Source organism: Lontra canadensis, unplaced genomic scaffold (assembly GCF_010015895.1).
Source record: "Lontra canadensis isolate GAN:19392208 unplaced genomic scaffold, GSC_riverotter_1.0 scaffold83, whole genome shotgun sequence".
NCBI classification, from domain to species: Eukaryota; Metazoa; Chordata; class Mammalia; order Carnivora; family Mustelidae; genus Lontra; species Lontra canadensis.
The window spans coordinates 6,977,169-6,996,658 of record NW_022631077.1 but is presented as its reverse complement, the minus strand read 5'-3'; the positions used below and the strand labels follow the sequence as shown (position 1 = coordinate 6,996,658).

Sequence of the window (19,490 nt, the reverse complement as noted above, 5' to 3'; positions counted from 1 at the left end):
CAGTTCATCTGAGGATTCAAAGACAGTATTCAATATTCTTGACTATTTTATTACATAAAATATTACAAGATCCAAAAAGGACTAAAAATTACTTTAGGACCGCATAAACCAAAGTTTTACAAGGCTAGAACCTGATATGCTGACACTATCTAAATACACTATTCTACTTTATACACTATTCTACTTTATACACTATTCTACTTTTGAAACACATGTGAGATGAAAAGCTAAAAGTTCCTTATGGATGTTGACTAATCCCTTAAAAACAACAACAACAACAACAAAAAACCCTTCAGAATCTGAAAATTCACTGCTTAAAAATACAGTGTCACAAAGTTATTATAAATTAAGGCTGGGGGCAATGGATTTAAGTTGTGTGTTCCTCTACAGTATCACTACATTTTTATTTTCCCTAATTTTCCAAGAGTTTAGATGACCAAAAATGTAATATTACAGGCTGACAGTGGCAGGGAGCAGAGATAGATAAAATCCCTTCATTCTTTGCCACCCACTGAGTAGCAATGATCAGTCAAAGAAATACTACTCTGTGAAGCCTTCAAAGTAGACCTCTTATGATACTACACTGCCCTCAAATCACAAGAGCAACATGAAGGTCACCTTGATCTTGGCTCCTCTGAGGTGGTTTAACTGTATTTGGTAAGGACTGCAAGAACCAGGGTTGAGCTAAATGTGCTCCCTAGAATTTAAATACGTTAACAGCCACTAGAAACAAAAATAAAGAGGGGGGTACCTTAGGTTATTTCTGGTGGACGAATCATTTCAGCCCAAGAGATTCTAACCCCTTTATCAAAGGCAGTTATGCATGGTCTGCTGGGGGAGGAGGGGATCCTCACTGCACCACTGGACTATGGCACTAGTACATGTTGTTATCTGAAACAGCTACTCATTTCAAAATTACAACTATTTCTTGCATTCATTAATTCTCAGAAATTTAGCCCATGCTGCTCATAAAATGTATTAAACAAGTACTCACTTAAAATCTACCTAAATCTATATTATGGTGCTATTCTTACTCATTTCCTCTGTTCTATTCTTTCTCTTCTAAGATGCTGAGACTAAGAACAAAATATTCTCATGCACTAAGTAAATATACAGTCTACAGTCTGTGCATAAATGAGGCATAAATATGTCTAAAAGTTCTAAAAGATTATTCAAGGAGTATGTCAATCTAAGGAAAAAATATTTAATTAAAAGTATTTCATGAATACTGACAAGCAATTTGCATTAAATTAGAATCTGAATAAGAAGCTAGCCCTTGAGTTTCAGAAGCATACCTTTCCTTAAGAAATTCAACTGTCTTTAAAGACTGCAGTTTTTGAACATTACTTAATGACAATCTAATGTCTTGGAGACTGAAAGCCATTAAATAGCAAAGATATCCAAGCCAGTTCCATAGTCTGTACAAGTTCTTCAGGGAAAAAAGAACAGATGACTTACATGATTCTTCGCCTGTTTCCTCTGCTCTATGAAGCAGAGTCAAATCAAGATAGAACATGGGCCTTAGGAGCCAGGTGATTCTTTGCTCTGGTCCTGACTACATCAAGTTAGGAAAGTCAACAGATCTGTGCATCATGTTTTCCCACCTACAAAAACAGCGACAATACCATATACCCTCTATCTCCTTATAGGAATGTTTTGAGGATTAATAATAAAATGAAGCCTAAAATGACAATAAAGTGCTTTGCAATTATTTCCTGAGGGACTGTGGGGAGAGGATACAAAAGAATACTGCCCAAACACTACATTTTCCACCACTTTTCTGAAACACTAAATACAGCCAAATTCAACCTAATTCTTTTAAACTGCAGTTTTACCAAATAATTCTGTCTCTCTGTTGGGAAGGGATAGGGGAAGAGAGGAGGGAAAAGATAAATTCCTTTCCATGTATTTGTCTATTTATACACTTAAGGCACCAGGAGGAAGCTGGCAGCAAGGCTGCTAGGAGTACAGGATCTGACACTTTTATCTATGGTGCCTGCAGGGAAAGGAGAGGTATCCTTTTATTCTGGCAACAAAAACTCTGGTTATTAATAAATAAAAGTGATATAAAATCAGTTTTAAATTATGAACCAATATAAATAAATAAATAAATTACAGACTAATAGTGAGTTATCCTTAAATTTCTACTATCCTTCAGTACTACCCTACTGGATAGGGTAGTACTGGATAGTACTAGCCAAGGATAACAGAGTTCTAATATTTACCATAAGGAAAATCTATGAACTAAAAAGAACTCAAACTTACAAAAAGTAAGCCTAGAATTATTACTTATACTATGACAGCATTTTTGCCTTACAAAGAGATACAGAATTCCTTTCAAATTTTAGCTCTGTTAGTGCACTTAAATCCTTAAGGATATACAGAAAAAAACTTAGAAAATCAAAGACACTAAGATAGGTGTCGGGCTCACAGTGTCAAATGAAGATAATTCAGAGAAGAAAAACAGCATCTCTAAAATTAAGTCATCTGAAAAGGATTACGGTTTCAGAACTTTGACAACTCCTCAGCAACATGTATTTTTACTGTTTGAGAAGTTGAATTCAAGTTAATACTCATAGTCTTAGAATATTCATGCTGTAGTTCAAAAAAAAAAAAAAAACTTTGCTTTCTGCTTCACAAAAGTAAACAGAGTAACTGTAAAACAATTTTACTAGCTTGAAAACCAAGTCAGCTAAGGCACAGTAGTTTTTCTCAAACACACACATAGCTACTTGTATCAGTTCACTGGAGGTGCTGCCTTCGCCTTGTAATTCTCCCTGCAGGGGCATAAAAATACAAGTGATGTAGATGTGTATTTGTGCACTTGCAGCATCTACCATTTTAAAGCATCTTAAATGATTACCAATACTCAGGCCAGTAGAGTTTTTCCCTTCTGCCATGTCTTAGGCAACAGTCTCCCTGCATCTTAAAAATACATGAGGTGAGGAAGGTGAAAATAAATCCACCAAATAAAACGGCAACTAGAGCAATGGACTACTGTAATTGTAATTCCTCATAATATACAATACGATTTACAGCTAGAATTATCACTTTTATTTTGGAGATAGGAAATTCTGACCAAAAGGTGCAATGTGTTCAAGCTCACTGGGCAAGTCAGTAGCCACAGGAAGTATTAGAACACAGGTCTCCTAGAAATCCCAGTCCAACATTCTACCCCTGGATAAAACTATGAATGGAACAATAAGGGTGAAAGAAAGAAAATTTTTTGGAAAAGAGAGCTATCCAAATAAATACTGTGTGTGTATAGATACACCTAAAAGAGATTATGCTGATGGACCAAAATTATTTTAACAACCAAAAAATACTATTTGTAAATGTCAATATGCAATTATTGTCATAGATAATTTATACCAGAGATATCAGTAGGACATACCTAAGTGAAATGACTATATCGCAATCAAACTTACAGTAATTGAGTAATGGCTTACAATGCTATAGATGCTTTATTTTGTTTTGTCAAACAAGTAAGTACTTCATTGAACTTGCATACTTACCTTAAAGCAGGTAACACAAAACACTTAGTATTTCAAATAGCCTTGCAAAGTGCCACCTCCCCACAGATCTAGGATACAATAATTTATGCTAGGCAATAATGACCACAGATTTCATATATCTCCAGGTCTATACACTTCCTCATGAGCAGACTAGCAAAAAAAAAAAATTAATGGATCATTCTTTTCAAATTTACAAATAAATATTGTAAGACATTTAAAACAAACAATACCAAATTCTGAGGTTTATGCTTACAACAGAAAATAATTCTAAAATTAAACTTTTAACTCTAAAAATTGAAACTTCTAAATGTGTATATACTCCTCCAAAATACATCTTTAATCAAAATAAAGCAGTAAATTTATGCTACACTAATACAGTGCCATTTATCTGGAATGTGCAAATTCTCAAACTACTACAACTCAAAGAAAATTAACTGAGTTGAGTTCTCAGAACCTACTCTTTTCAAATTTGCAAAGGCAAATAAAAACCCTAAGAATATAAAGAGCACCAATAAAAACCTTGGACTTACATCTAAAAAGCTATTGCACATCTTATTTTCTAGGTTATACTTTACTAATTGAAATAAAAAACAGGAAGCATAATTCTATTTGGTCTAATTTCAAGCCCTAGTACAAAATGTTATAAATATATAATTCACTGTAATGTTAACTGGCACTATCCCAAGAAAGCAGTTATTGTTCTATACTTACTAATGTCACATGATTAATGTCATGTTTCAGTCAGTTGACTGTATTGTTCCATATTAATAGACACAAAATACACTTATTTTTAAAAAATGCTTCACTTTCAATGGTTTATTTTATTTTTTTTTAACTGAAGAGTAAATCATACAGCCAGAGCAGAAACCTCACAGATTTTTTTCTCTCCCAGACCTTTCTAAAATACCAGATTGAGTCACACCTTGCAATCAGGGCTACACAGCAAGAGGACATGCCTGTTCAGTTTTGATCTCTCTCGTGTTACTGCCTCATTGTAACTGTCTTCACTAGAACCAGTGGTTAACAGTACAGTTTTTCACTAGTGTGACATGAAATACAACTTGAGTTGCATTTTCTAACAAAATACCCACTTATATGTACGCATTTGGAGAAATTTTTGTGGTAGTAGTTACATAATACGGATAAATTGCAAAATTAAAGAAATGTCCCCACATTCATAATACCTCCTTAACTGAAATACAACTAAGAAAAAAACTGTTTTTTGGACACTGTGGTTTCTATAAAAGTGGCTTCAAAGCAAAGTTTTGGATAGCATTTGACTGCTTTGGCTGTGATGAATATTTCTCTAAACATACATTTCAAAACAACAACAACAAAATTGGAGCAAAATTAAACAAAACGACCCTGGCAAAGTTTAAAAGTGACATCAGACGAACATTAGGAAATAAAATAAAAATATTCAAACTCACCTTTATTTCCTTGCCCTTTAGGTCTCTGCGCAGCAAGACGAAAGGTGTGGTAATGAGAAGGGGGAAAAAAAGGGAGAAAGTGTGTTAATCAAAGACATTATCAAAGACAAGTTATTTTCAACAATCCGCGTAGGAGTAAAACCCACTACATCCTCCATAGCCTCCAATTTCCCAACCACCCCCAGTCTTCAAACCTCCTACCCGCCACTCGAAAACCGTCTCCGAGAGCTCGTTTGGTCTCAGCCCCACGTCTGCCGCCCTCAGATGTGCCCTAAAGCCCCTAGGAGCGGTCGTTCCCCCACCCACCGCAGCTCCGCGGCCTCCCGTCTCGGCCGCAGGCTCCGGGGCAGGGCGCACGCCCCGACCCGGGCGGCAGGACCGCAGCAACTTGCGCCCAAGGCACCGTTATGGGGCCGGCAGCGGCGGCGACGGGGAGGAGCCGAAGCCCCACGCGAGGGTGGAGCTCCAGGGCTCGGGCCTTCACCGAGCCTGAGGCCTCTGCTCCCTCACCTGATCCACGCTAGTGGCTGACATTCTTCACCGCAACCCGAGAGCTGCTGCCGCTGCCGCCGCCGCCGCCGCCGCCGCCGCCGCTTGGGCCTCTCCCCGTGCACTCACAGCAGTTGGCTGCCGCCCTCCGCCGAGTGACTGATCCAGCCGCCGCCGCTGCCACCGCTCGCTCAGAAGCCAGAAAGAGGGCCTCGCGCTCCGGGGTCCGTGGAAAGGGCCCTTCTTTTCGGCGTGCAGGCGCTTCTTCCCTCTCTCGCTCTTCGCTCCTCGGGTCCACAATGGCGGACAGACTCCCTAGTCTCACTTCCGCTCCGAGCCTCCCTGACCTTCCGCTCTCCACTCTGACGTCCCTGCTCACCTCGCTCTTCCTCCCCCACCCGCCCGCCCGCCAGCTACCGACCTTGGCTCCGCCTGCGCATCGCCACGTCACCGGAGACGGGGACCGCGAGGCGGCCCCTGGACGCATGCGCCGGGGAGGGAGTGCGCCTGTGCGGCGGCCAGCGCCACCTTCCAGGGACGCTTCTGTGGCTTCTTTCTGTGCGGCTCGCGGGTTACAGGACGCGCGGCGGGCGAAGGCAGCGGGAAACGGGCCCGAGCGGGATGCCCTTGCGCTTTGGGCAGGAAGTAGGCCTGGGCGGGAGGCGGCGGCTGCTTGGGACTAGAGCGGGGCTGAAGGCGCAGTGTCAGCGGTGCCCTCCTGCTGGCGGAGCGCACCTTGGTGGGTTGCAGCGTCGCAGCCCCAGCCGCACCCGTCCTGGGTGAGCGAGCAACAGTGGCCCGGCCTCCGCCAGAGCCTCCTGAGGCCACCCAAGGCCACGTGGGCGGCTGGGTGAGTCAACCGCCCTCGGGACAGAGATGCTGGGCCTTCCGCACGAGCCAGCACGTGCAGCCAAAGTGGCTGGGTTAGAGCGAGCAGAGAGGAGGTTCGCCAGTGAGTGTTCGTTCTCACCAAACCCCAGGCACGTGCTCAGAATAACTCATTAATCCATAACCTCAGGAGTGGAATTTACCACCCAATTCCTGTACTTGTGTTCCCGTCCCCTAATGTTACAAAGTAATCTCGGGAAAGATACAGATGGTTGCAGGAAGTTTTTCAGTCATAAAATTAGTTTCAAAAGAAACTGGTTCAGTTACTTTTCAGCTACTTTTTTTGCAAACTGGCAAAACCAAAGCAGCCGATTTGCAACAGTTTGAAAGTTTTGTTGAAATAACATCTTTGCAATAAAGGCGGATTCCTTGCCTAACAGGTATGACGTGGACTCTAAAAAAGAAATAGTTTGGATGACTAAATCCTTTATTTATCAAAGCAATCGGATAAGTGATCGTTGAGAAAGTATAAAATTGTTGAATTATAGGGTTCATTTTGTGTTTCACGATGCAACAGCATTTTAGAAGCACTGAAAAATACAAATGAAACTTATTTTGAGAGTCCACTGCTCCATATAAATCACCAAGAGGCATTTTTCAGATCTGGTCAACTTCCCATGCTCTCTCATTTTGCCAGGGCCTCAGCCAGATTTTCAGCTCAGGCTGATCATTGTTGCCACTTCCCAAGACTTCTCCCACGCTTCCAGTTCTTGTTCTCAGTCTCTCCAGTCTACCCATCCTCCACTCCTTATAGTGTGAAAGAGTTTGCTGCTACATTCTATGACTGGGGAAAGAGGATACAAGAGGAAGCTTGCGAAATCTTGCAGGCCTTGTTCTTAATTATCTTTGTTAAAAACCATAGCTTTGGAATCCAATCTGAGTTTCAATTCTGGCTCGGCTAGAATTAGTTGCATAACCTTGGGAAAGTTACTGAATTTTTCTAAGCCTTAGTTTCCTGATAACTAAAGTAAAGTAAGGTCAGATATGTACAATTCCTGGCGGGGGGGGGGGGGGGGGCAGCTTTCAGCCAAGCATAGCTAGTTTCGGGTTTCTTTGCTAAATAATTACCAGAATGGTGCTAATACCTTATGTTTATTGAGTGTTTTGTTATGTTTGTTATGTTTATTGAGTGGTCATTATGTGTCAGGCACTATAATAATTATTTTAAATCCTCACACCATCCTTCTGTGGTAGTTCTGTTACAAAAAAACTGGCACACAGTAAGGTCAAGAAACATGGCCAAATACAGCTAGTCACAGAGAGCCAGGATTTAAACACAGGCAGTCTGGCTCCAGAGCTTGTACTCTAGCCACCATAAAATACCACCTAATGACATGTTTGATGAGCTTGTTCTCTTTCATTCCTGCCCCTCAGCAGTCTCCTTCCTTGCTCATTGCCCTTCTTAGCACTGAGGTCTGAACTTGCAGAATGGAGTGGTAACTATCATGAAATACAAGCCCATTTAATTTAGTATTAAATACGATTTCTTAAGATTTTACTTATTTGACACAGAAAGAGAGAAAGAGAGAGAGAGCACACACAGCAGGGGGAGTGGAAGAGGGAGAAGCAGCCTCCCTGCTGAGCAAGGAGCCCAATGTGGGGCTCGATCCCAGAACCCTGAGATCATGACCTGAGCCAAAGGCAGTTGCTTAACCCACTGAGACACCCAGGCATCCCTAAATAAGATTTTTTTGAAGTGCATCAATGGAGACTACCTAAAATCTTTTCCAATGGCTCCAGGAGTACGCAGATGAAATTTTGAAAAATGCTGCTCTAGAGTGTTGATTCTAGACAAACTTTTTAACTTTTCTACAGGGCCACTGGTATATCAGGTTCTTAATAAACAAAACATGGCTGTAAGCTTGGAAAGGAGTGAGTAGGTTAGGTTTCAACCCCATTTACCCATCACCCATATTGATGCCTTATCCAGTAGACTTCTGCTCTGTACAGCTCTCAGCAACAGCCCTGTGCTTCCACGTGACTTTTTCTATCAGCTGCAGTTTAAAGTAGGTTCAGCTGCAGGTGACATCAAGTTCAAAATAACAGAAACTTAAGCTAGAGGTCTGTCTTTCTCTCATATGAAAGAAGTCTGGAGGTTGTCAGTCCAGGGTTTGGGCTATTGTCACAGTGTTAGGTATCCAGACTCCTACCCAGTTGTTCCACCATCCTCATGATAACACTTCCACCTGTGATCCAAGATGACTGCTCAATGTTGTAATCACATTCCTACCAGCAGAAAGCAAGGTGAAGAAAGGCATGTCTCTTTCCTTCATGGACATTTTGAGAAATTGTATTTCCTACTTCTACCTACCTCCAACTAACTAGAATACAGTACTATGAAAATACCTGGTTGAAGGAAACTTGGAAACCATTCTGGGTGGCCACATGTCAGAAAGATTACTAAGAAGGAAGAAAGGGATGATAGATCATGAGAGATAGCTAGTTAGTAGTAAACTGTGTATGCATAATTACACAGATTTACTTCCTTACTTAGCACTAGAGTATTGATTGTAGGGTTACAAATAAATTTTAACTGAGTAGGCATTTGCAAATACAGGATCCAGGAATAATAGGAATCAACTGTATTTTAAGTGACAAGAATAGTGATTGACACAATGTAAGTAATAAATAAGTTCTTTAAAAAAAAAAGATTTTATGTATTTATTTGACACAGAGAGAGAGATCACAAGTAGGCAGAGAGGCAGGCACAGGGAGAGAGGAGGAAGCAGGTTTCCTGTGAAGCAGAGAGCCCAGTGCAGGGCTCATCCCAGGACCTCAAGATCATGACCTGAGCTGAAGGCAGAGGCTTAACCCACTGAGCCACCCAGGCACCCCATAAATAAGAGTTCTTTTCTCCTTTTATAGGTGCATACTATGATACTGAGTTATTAAACAAAATTTTTTATGAATACTGTGATTCTCTGAGTAAAATATATTAGAAAGCAATGTGTAGATTAAACAAATATGTCATTTGTAGTTGATTAAAAGTGGTGGTTAAGTCATAGAATGTCAGATATAGCCTTCTAGCCCATAGGAAAATCAGATTTAGCTTAAATTTTTTTTTTTTAAGTTACAACATTTTTCTCAAAAAATCAAACAATCCAATAAAATATGGCCAGAGGACCTGAATACACATTTTTCCAAAGGAGATAAACAGATGTCCAACAGACACATGAAAAGATGCTCAACATCACTCATCAGGGAATGCAAATCAAAACCTGTATGAGCTATCACCTTACTCCTGTCAGAATGGCTAAAATCGAAAAGAGAAGAAATAACAGTTGGTAAAGATGTGGAGAAAAAGGAGCTCTCATACACTGTCGGTAAGAATATAAATTGGTGCATCCATTCACTGTAGAAAACAGTATGGAGGTTCCTCAAAAATTAAAAATAGAAGTACTATATGATCCACTACTGGGCATTTATCCCACCCAAAAATAAAAACACTAATTCAAAAAGATATACACACTCTCATATTTACTTCAGCATTATTTACAACAACCAAGATATGAAACTGACCTAAGCGTACATTGGTAGATGAATGAATAAGGAAGATGTGATGCACGTACGCAGATACACACACAGAAATACTACACAGCTATAAAAAAGGATGAAATCATGCCATTTGCAACAACATGGGAAGGATCTAGAAGGTATTTTGCTAAGAATAAGTCAGACTGAGAAAAACAAATATGACTTCACTTGGAATCTGGAAAAAAAAAAAGAATAACCAAAAAGCAGAATCAGACCTATACAGGGGAAGGGACGGAGGAATGGGAAAAAATGGGTGAAGGGGAGTGGGAGATCCAGGCTTCGAGTTATGAAATGAATAAGTCACAGAAATAAAAGGTACAGCATAAGGAATATAGTCAATGCTATTGTAATAGTGTATCATGATGACAGATGATAGCTGTGCTTGTGGTGAGCATCCCATAATGTATAAACTTGTTAAATCACTATGTTGTATACCCAACACTAATGTAACATTGCATGTCAACTCTACTGAAATTAAAAATTTTAAAAATAGTAAAAATACATTTTCATCAATACTAAATCCACCATAAGCTCAAAGACTGAGTACATGTTATTAAAAAGGATTTGTACTTCCCTGAATTTCACATATGTATCAAATAAAAGATTTTACAAGGAAAAGTATTCATTTTTAATGCGAAAATGTTGAAGAATTCCAGTTTTGTTTTATAAGTGGGTTTTTTTAAAATCAAAAACTTCAAATAGAAAATTTTGATATTTCTAATAAGTCTAGCATAAGCAGTAAAATTACATTTAGATTGTAAAAGACTACGAAAAGACAATACTTGTTTGTAAATGTCATTCAAAAATCAGAAAATTTTGAAAATTTAAAAGTTTTGAATTTTAATTTTAAAATTTAAAATTTTTAAATTTTTAAAATTTTTAAAACAGTAAATGAATATGTTGATTAAATTATAGTTAATAATAGAGTGTACAAAGTTCCTAAAACTGACCAAAAGACCTCTTCTTTAGTAAAAGTAATGCTGTTTCTTATTAATTGACAGATACTGAATGCTTTCTGTGATTATAGCACATCAAGAATCATTGGGGGAGTTGCAAAAAAGAAATGATCCTTATACTCAAAAGAACTTGTCTAGGTATGAAGAGAAAATATGCCACATTAATGCCTCAGTTGGACAGTGATTTACAGTTTGTGAGTTACATTCTTATATGAGCTTCACCTCAGTCCTCTGGGGTAGGATAGGTTGTATATAGTTCATTTGCCAAAGACAAAACTTAGATCATAATAGTAGGTGATAAAATGCTAGAGCTGGAAATAAACATAGTTCTTAAGATGATTAGGCCAGTTTTCTGAACAAGTTTTAGGCAAGTTTTTGGAAAGTCCTCTGCTTTTTCCAAAATAATAAAATTAATGTGCTCAGTGCCATGGAAGTTTTAGACCAATAGACATTAGGAAGTGGGCCTTGAAGAGTGGATAACATTTACATGGACAGTGAAAGAGGAAGAATCTGGATGGTGGGAGCATGGTGAGCAGGAGCAGGAAAGCAGTAACTCAGCAGTGGAGGGGAGGGGGGCACAAGAATCCTGAAATTGCTGACTTGTAAAAGTCCTGATTCTCTCCAAGTGACCTTAATAGTAACAGCACTCTTACTCCCTCCCCTCCCCCACCCCCAATAGCGCAATGGGACTAGACACGAGAATTCTCTCCCAGGCCAATGAGAAATGAGTTACCACTGATTTCAGCCCAGCAGGGTACCTGTGGAAATAAAGGAACTGCTCCCTCGCCAGCCAGCTCCAAACCAAAGTGCTCACCTCTCCCTTCCGGGTATGGTGGCTCATTGGTCTCAGGCTGCATGTGCGACGGTTGTAGAGAAGAAAAGGATCAAGTAAGTCCCTTGGGCTTAAGATATAGAAGGCCCGAGGGGCCAGTGCCTGGCGGCATCTATTTCTGCCACTACTAAAGTGACATGGGTAACTGGCAGCAGTCCACACATGTGAATATAGACTTACAAACTGCTGAGAGCTGCAGAAGGGATGTTGTTTGAATTACTCATCAGCGCTGGTGGAATTAATAGATGTGGGGGGTCATAGCTCCCATAATTTCATATGAAAGTGCTCAACGTTGTGATCCCCATTGTCCTTCGAGGCAGGGGCAGCTTGCAGAATCATCTTTTTATTTCCAAAAGACTTCTCTGCCTAGAATGTCCTGTCTGAGTTCCTTTAGGCTGCTATCACAAAATAGCATGGACTGAGTAGTTTAGAACCAACAGAAATATATTCCTCACAGTTCTGGAGTCTGGGAAATCAAGACCAAGGCCACAGGTTGGTCACATTCTAGTGAGGGCCCTCTTTCTGGTACATAGTGGGCACATTTTTTTTTTTTTAAGATTTTGTTTTTATTTATTTGACAGGGAGAGAAAAAGAGCGTAAGCAGAGGGATTGGCAGGCAGAGGCAGAGAGAGAAGGAGACTTCCTGCTGAGCAGAAAGCCTGATGTGGAACTCGATCCCAGGACCCTGGGATCATGACCTGAGTTAAGCAGATGCTTAACTGACTGAGCCACCCAGGCACCCCTAGCTGGCGCAGTCTTGCTGTACTCTCACTAACAGAAGGGGTGCAGGATCTCTGGGAGTAGGGGGTTATCTTTTATAACAACACTAATCTCTTTCATGAGAGCTCTGACCTCATGAGTTAATTACCTCCAAAGGCCTCACACTTCCTAATACAATCACATTAGGCATTACGATTTCAACATAAGAATTTTGAGGGACTGAACATTCAGATGACAGCCACCCTTCCTCACCCGTTAACATTTTCTCATTAAGATCCAACTGTTACTTATCCTGTAACACTTTTGATATTACCAGTCAAAATCAATTGCCCCCTCCTCCAAGCCCCAGAGCACCTTCTAAACAATCAACTATCATATCAGTTAATTCATAAATAAAATAAGTTGAGTGCCTATTATGCCGCCAATATGTACCAAGTCATTTACATATATTATTAAATTTAAGCTCACTGTGGTATATCTCTCTTTCACACTAGAGACAACTGGCATTTGAAGACATTAAGTAACTTGCTTCAAGTTATTTGGGTGGTCATACATTAATTTGTAACATGACAATAAACCCTCTAAAGCTGGTTTGTTATAGTGTAACAAGAACTTGAGCGGTGAGGTCTCTGAAATGGAGACTGTCTAGGAAGGCTTCCCAAGGTCAAGGAGGCCACATAGAAGTGATTCAGAGGACAGACTCTGGGGTAAGACCTCTGAGTGTGTATCCTGGCAGTCACCTTTAAGAGCTTTGTAGCCTTGGGCTAATTTCCCTCCATCTCTGTGCTTCGGTGTTGCACCTGCCTCTTAGGGTTCTTGAAAAGATTAAATGAGAGATGATTATGTGCAGTGTTTGCCACTGTCCTCCAAAGATAGTAAACATTCAGTAAGCATTAGCAATTATCATTATTACCATCTTCTTTATCACTGTCATTAAATATTAAAATGCACCAAGCAAGATGTGTGATAAGAGCTCCAGAATTTTACTAACACAATCTTGGTTCGTATCCAAAGACCGCCTCTTCTGGAGGCATGTCTTAAACAAGTATTTAACCCTCTCAGTGTCAATTTCTTAATTTCTAAAATGAAGAAAAATATATCAGGGCTGTTTTGAGTGTTAAGAAAGAAATCATGTCCAAAAATATTTTATGAAACTATTAAGTGTTTTTGCAACAATAGTTGTTATCATGAACTGATCCATGATTATTCTGAGCATTTTGTACACTGCTTGAGCACTTAAGTTTAAAAAAAAATTGCAAAATCCAAAACTGTGTGGCTAATGATGAAAAACTTGAGATATTCACATACTCACTACTTTTTGTTTTTCTTCTAACTTTATGAGACATGAATGACCAGATGGTTAATTCTCTGTATATAAAATGGTGCCTATGTTGCTTAAACTGTGACAATTTTATCTTTTTTTTTTAAAGTAAACTCTATGCCCAAAGTAGGGCTTGAACTCATAACACTAAGATCAAGAGTCACACACTCCACTTACTGAGCCAGCCAGGTAACAACTCAATCTTAAAGTACTTAGAACATACTTATTATGGACTGAATTATGTTCCCCAGAAGGATATGTTGACATCTTAACCCCCAGTATCTTTACCAAACACAGCCATTACAGGTGTAAGTAGTTAAGATGAGGTAGGAGAGACCTTGAATCCAATATGACTGGTATCCTTAGAAGCATCACAGATACACAGAAGGGAAGAATAGAGTGTGATGACAGAGACAGAGATTGAAGTGTTGCAGCTGCAGGCCCCGACAAGTGAGGAAGAGGCAAAGCGAGACCATGAAGATGCTGACACCTTGTTTTGACCTCTAGCCTCCAGAACTATAAGACAATAAATTTCCATTATTTAAACACCCGCCCCGAGATTGTAGTAGTTCGTTACAGTAGTCCTAGGAAACCAGTACAATCCTTTACAAATCCATTTTAAGAGTGTTGGATGACCTTGGGGTGCCTGGGTGGTTCAGTTGTTAAGCATCTGCCTTTGGCTCAGGTCGTGATCCCAGGGTCCTGGGATGGAGCCCCTCATCGGGCTCCCTACTCAGTGGGAATCCTTCTTCTCCCTCCCCCACTCTCCTTGCTTCTGTTCCCTCTCTTGCCGTGTGTCTCTCTGTCAAAAAAAAAAAAATAAATAAAGTCTTTTAAAAAAACAAGAGTATCAGATGAACTTAATTGAAAAAGAAAATCAGAATTATTGGGGGGAATTAAAAAAATAATTTAAAAACCTGAAAAAAATAATAAAATACTATATTGGACCAATGCGATTCAGGAATCCTGAATTCTGTGAGAGACAATGAAAAATAAAGAGAACACGTGGATTTTTCCACTTATATGCATTTGGCTTCAAATTATTGCCAAGCCACTGAAAAGCTACGTGAACTTAAGTTTTTTAACACTTGCTCAGTTTCCTAATTCTAAAAATGGGATCACCATGCCTATGTCACATGGGTTTTGAGAAGCATTTGTCTAGCATCTGGGTCAAGGAGGCACTTAGCCAATATTCTTTCGAAGAAGACACCAGGCAATTTTCCTATACAACACCATGATGATTGCATTTTAACTCATTCTCAGATTAAGAAATGCAAATAATCCCAAATTCCTTTTTAGTAACCCATGAGAAATATTTCATTCAGGAGTCAAGATTTTACTTATGAATCTGAAGCAGAATACTAATTTTGCAATATTTATCAGTGTTCACCCAAACCCTCTCTCTTTTGTCAACACTTCCTTGTATCCCCTTGGTCCTGTCTCCATATTTAAGCAGAAGCTAGGCTTTTCTGTTTGTACTCAGGGAAGGAATGTGGCTGTGGGGAGTTGGAAGGATTCTCTTTCCAGTCTTTGAGTTATAAAAGCAGAGGAGCACCTGGGTGGCTCAGTGGGTTAAAGCCTCTGCCTTCAGCTCAGGTCATGATACCAGGGTCCTGGGACTAAGACCCCCATCAGGCTCCCTGCTCAGCGGGAAGCCTGCTTCTCCCTCTCCCTCTGCTTCCCTGCCTACTTGTTCTCTCACTCTTTCCCCCCTCTCTGCCAAATAATTAAATCTTTTTAAAAATAGTAAATAAAAGCAGAGGTCTAGAGATAACAAGATCCTAATGAATAGACAAAGGAGTGGAAAGATAGCATCAGCAAGAACACAGCTTCCTCTCGCTCTCTTCCACAGTCTCTCTGTGCACACTGACAAACGAGAATCCCCAGGGCTGAAAGGAATTTCAGGAGTTGGAGATGACACATGTTGCTGGTGCCCTAGGAAAAAAGTGCTGTCCCTGCTGAGTGACAGGTGTAGAACCAGGCCAGAGGGTGTGAGAGGTCCCCACCCCCTGGAGCTCCGAGCTTACCTCTGAGCCAAGCTCCAAGGAGGCAACAGGGCCCAGAGAAAGCCTTAAGTGCCCATTGCAGTACCAAGGTAACAGAATGAGTCCCATGGGCCCAAGGACAGTGACAGGTAGAGGAAAAAAACCCTTGCTCAAAAGAGTCATAAAATAGGGAAGGGAATTCTCCAGAGAAACCTTTTTGGACTAATTCAAAGTGGCCAGATGCAAATTGATATCTCAAGTGACTGAGGGGACAGATGATACAGCAGATAAATGAGAATTCATCTCAGTATCCTGACTTTATGCAAATACTAGAGAAACAGAGGGAAAGATACTAAATAGACCAAGATAAACTTTGTGCCAGCCGGGTAAAACGATGCTTCGAAATAGAAATCAAGGAGCACCTGGCTGGCTCAATCAGTTAAGCGCCTACCTTCAGCTGAGGTCATGATCAGGGAGTCCTGGGATCGAGCCCTGAGTCAGGCTCCCTTTTCAGTAGACAGTCTGTTTCTCTTTCTCCCTCTGCCCTTCCTCCCACTCATATGCATCCCCCTACTAAAAATAAATAAATAAATAAATAAATAAATAAATAAAAATATATATATATAATCTTTTTTTAAAAAAGGAAATAGAAATCAAGTTGAATAATTAAGTTTCATTTCTCACACATAAGACTCTGTAGATGAAGATTCTGGCCCAATATCCCTGATTTGTAGGTTTGGTCTATATGGCTCAATTTCATTCAATTAATATTTATTGAGTGCCAGTCCTGCCCAGCAGTGAAATGCAGCATAGCTAGAGAGTAGTGGGCATAGGGAAGAAGAGCCTTGGGCTTGAAGGAAGTTTTGTTTGTTTTTATTATGTGATTTCTTTGCTAGGTAAGTTGGCTGGAAGATAAAGTGATGGAGCCTATTTAGGTCTAAGCAAGAGGGAAAGTTTACCCATTATTTAAAATAACATTCTATCACAATGTGCCAAGTGAACTTGCAATGACTGATGAGTAAAACTGTTTCACTCCTACACCCTGTGCCTATTTCTAGACATTATCTGTAGCTTTATATTGTGTCTAGATGGGAGCTTTCTGAAGGTTTTGGAGACTCTGCTCCTGTAATTATGTCATTATCTTTCACAACATTTTATGGTTTTCTACATGTATAAATGAATTCAGAACTTTAAACCACTTCCACTGGAATTCATTACATCTCACACGTTTCTTTTGATCAGAATATGATACTGTGTGTTTACTTCTGGGTCAGCAGCCGCCAACAACACGTTTATTGTATCATATCTGTGGGGCTGGACATTTAGGACTTAAAATGCATTTTTGCATTAAGAGAATATTACAAACAAATATTACACCAGAATATACATCCTGTGATATTGCTGAATTAATGGTTTCTGCATTTGACTTCTGATTTGGCTTATCTGTTGTCATTGCTTCACACAGCATCCATCCTCTTCTCTCTGTTTCTGTAATTTCTATCCATTTTTCCCTCTGCATTGCACAAAACATCAGTTTACCAAGCTCTATCTGAATCTCGTCAGTCCCGCCAATCCCCTCCTCCTAGTTCAGGCTCTCATCATTTATCACTTTGACTAATGCCTCTGAACTCCCCAAATGCTCTCTCCCATCCACCCTTCTCCACCCAGCTGCCTAAGTTTCAGATCTTGTTGCCATCCCCCCTCCTTCAAGCCCATCATGGTTTCCCTTCACCTAGAGCAGTTGTCTCCAAGCTTCACTGAACCCAGAAAAACAATTTTGAGCATTTATCCCCAATACAGCCAAATTTATTGATATATTATGTATTCATTCATTCATTCATTCATTCATTCATTCATTGTAAGCTCTACACCCAATGTGAGGCTTGAATTCATGACCCTGAGATCAAGAGTCCCATATTCTACCTACTGAGCCAACCAGGTGCCCCCCTCAAGCCAAATTTATTTTTAATCATTTGTATATTTGTATTATTGCAGTATCATTAGGTCTAATATAAGTCACATTACAAGAAGAATTTTTTTAAGATATAAACTAAACTACACATAAATAAAAATGTAAGTTCTCCACACTGTAGAGTACTATACCGAGCACAGTCATTTTCTAGAATTCTATCTTGCCATCTTCCCTCTAATTCCCACCAGTTCATACAGAGACATTTTCCTACCTGCTAACCTCAATATTCATGTAGAACTCTCTCAGCGTGCCATATTTACTCTTGACTGTGTCTTTGCATAGGCTGTTGCTTCTGCCCTGAAATTCTTATACACTTCTTTTCTCCCCAGCCCTTTCTTTGAGAAACTGCCTATCCATCCTTCAGGGCTCTCTTATGATACCATCTGCCGGGTATCCCTTGATCTTATCAGGTGCAGTCAGATACCTTTCTCTGTGTACCTTAGTAACCTGGGCATCCCTTGTGCTGCCCATATTCCTTCCTGGTTCTTTAAGCTCCTTGAGTATAAGGATAAGGGATTTCATCTTGATGTCATCATTGCCTAGCACACTGCTCATTACATAGTGTAGCATTACTCTTCAGCTGGAAATAATTTGGCCAAAGGTGGTTTGGCGTAAAGCAAGCTGGACAAGGTGTCATTTTGGTCATGGAGGTGGTCTTGTAACATTTTCTGCATCTTTAAGAATTGTTGCCTATTTTGCTTTTTCTTTGACCCCCAGGAGCGGGATTGTACTTTTTCTTTTTTTTTTTTTTTTAAGATTTTATTTATTTGAGAGAGAACAAGCCAGAAAGAGAGCATGAGCAGGGAGAGGGGCATAGGGAAAAGCAGATTCCCTGCTGAGCAGGGAAGACCGACCTAGGACCCCATCCTAAGATCCTGTGATCATGACCTGAGCCGAAGGCAGATGCTTAACCAACTGAGCCACCCAGGAACCTCGGGACTGTACTGTTTAATACTAATTTTTTCATCTAATTTTAACTGCTCTGCACTATTCATCATTTCAAAAATTTCATATCACCTAGATATCCAATAATTGGTAAATTGCCAAAAGGTACACATGACATTAGATTACAGAAAGATAACATTTATGTTTTATATAGAAGAAACTTGGAGGATATAATCTAAGGTATTAATAAACATTTTATTTCAAAAATAGGCTTGTATTATTATTATTTTTTAAAGATTTTATTTATTTATTTGACAGACAGAGATCACAAGCAGGTAGAGAGACAGGCAGAGAGAGAGAGGAGGAAGCAGACTCCTCGCTGAGCAGAGAGGCCGATGCAGGGCTTGATCCCAGAATCCTGGGATCATGACCTGAGCCGAAGGCAGAGGCTTTAACCCACTGAGCCACCCAGACGCCCCAATAGGCTTGTATTATTAAAACACTTCTGCTCATTACAGGAAATCAGAAACCACAAACAAGGAAATAAACAAAAGAACAATAAAATTTCATCATCCTAGAAACAACTGCTTTGTGGAAGGGAATGGGAGCAGAGGAGAAATGTATATGAATTGATCAGTGACTGATGAGGAAAAGGGGAACCTTGGTAATATTTTGGGAGGGAGACATAGAAGATCAAGTGACTTTGATGGGGATCTAGGAAACATAGCTTGAAATAAATGAAGAATTTTTTCAAAGTAGCTAAACTGATTCCCTACCTCAGATTAAAGCATAATTCGTTCATTTTATTTGTTAGCCCTAAATCTCAAAAAATTAAGCATACATTCCCAAGACTTTATTTCCAGTTTTATTTTCTTCTGATACTCCATTGCAGTCAAATTACATTCCTTGGGCTTCCTCAAAATTTGTCTCTAGCATCCTCTTGACTTTACGCATATGCATAAG

The 19,490-nt window shown here is 39.9% G+C and overlaps 1 protein-coding gene across 6 annotated transcripts in view; it reads right to left on the bottom strand.

Moving 5' to 3' along the window:
- Positions 1-5,824, bottom strand: part of YTHDF3 (YTH N6-methyladenosine RNA binding protein 3) — a 39,026-nt gene extending 33,202 nt beyond the window's left edge. The window contains exons 1-4 of one of the 6 annotated variants that reach the window (XM_032882634.1): positions 5,456-5,824; positions 4,946-4,970; positions 2,725-2,777; positions 1,459-1,604 (exon numbers count right to left, since the gene is read on the bottom strand). In XM_032882634.1, coding sequence (XP_032738525.1) covers positions 1,459-1,516 — 58 coding nt within the window. In that variant the 5' untranslated portion in view covers positions 1,517-1,604; positions 2,725-2,777; positions 4,946-4,970; positions 5,456-5,824. The remainder of the gene's footprint in view (positions 1-1,458; positions 1,605-2,724; positions 2,778-4,945; positions 4,971-5,455) is intronic. The other 5 variants (XM_032882633.1, XM_032882635.1, XM_032882636.1 and 2 more) reach the window with 5 other exon arrangements.
- Between the last annotated feature and the right edge of the window lie 13,666 nt (positions 5,825-19,490).